This window comes from Arachis duranensis, chromosome 8 (assembly GCF_000817695.3).
Source record: "Arachis duranensis cultivar V14167 chromosome 8, aradu.V14167.gnm2.J7QH, whole genome shotgun sequence".
In the NCBI taxonomy this organism is placed as follows: Eukaryota; Viridiplantae; Streptophyta; class Magnoliopsida; order Fabales; family Fabaceae; genus Arachis; species Arachis duranensis.
In genome coordinates this window covers 16152192-16152613 of record NC_029779.3, presented here as the reverse complement: position 1 = coordinate 16152613, position 422 = coordinate 16152192, and the positions used below count along the sequence as shown (strand labels likewise).

Here is a 422-nt window from a genome sequence, read left to right as displayed (position 1 = left end):
CCAGCCCAATTTATTATCTAGTTCATTGTAGTCATGAAGTTAAAACTTATAATACTTGGTAAACATGTTGATGTTAATTTCTGCAATCACTATTATCATTGCAAAATTTTATTTGAATATGTGGTGTTAGATTAATTTTACATTGAATATGAATGATTCTTATAATTGCAGCATGCTTCTGCAGTCTGATTTTGTCCCTGTTGGTGAAGATCAAAAGCAGCACTTGGAGTTGACTCGTGACTTAGCAGAACGGGTTAATTACTTATATGGAGGAAGAAAGTGGAAAAAATTAGGAGGGTAGGGAACTATTTTAAAATTGGATATAAGAACCATCTATACAAAGGTTGCTGAATTATTTAATTCTTTTTTATTAAAAAATAACAAATTCACATTTGATTTAACCCTTTATTTTTTATGTATTT

At 29.1% G+C, this 422-nt stretch overlaps 1 protein-coding gene across 1 annotated transcript in view; it reads left to right on the top strand.

The window, feature by feature from the left end:
- The window catches only part of LOC107461049 (tryptophan--tRNA ligase, chloroplastic/mitochondrial), a 5477-nt gene that overhangs the window by 2066 nt on the left and 2989 nt on the right, over positions 1 to 422 (top strand). The window contains 1 exon segment of the mRNA XM_016079502.3: positions 185 to 343. Coding sequence (XP_015934988.1) covers positions 185 to 343 — 159 coding nt within the window.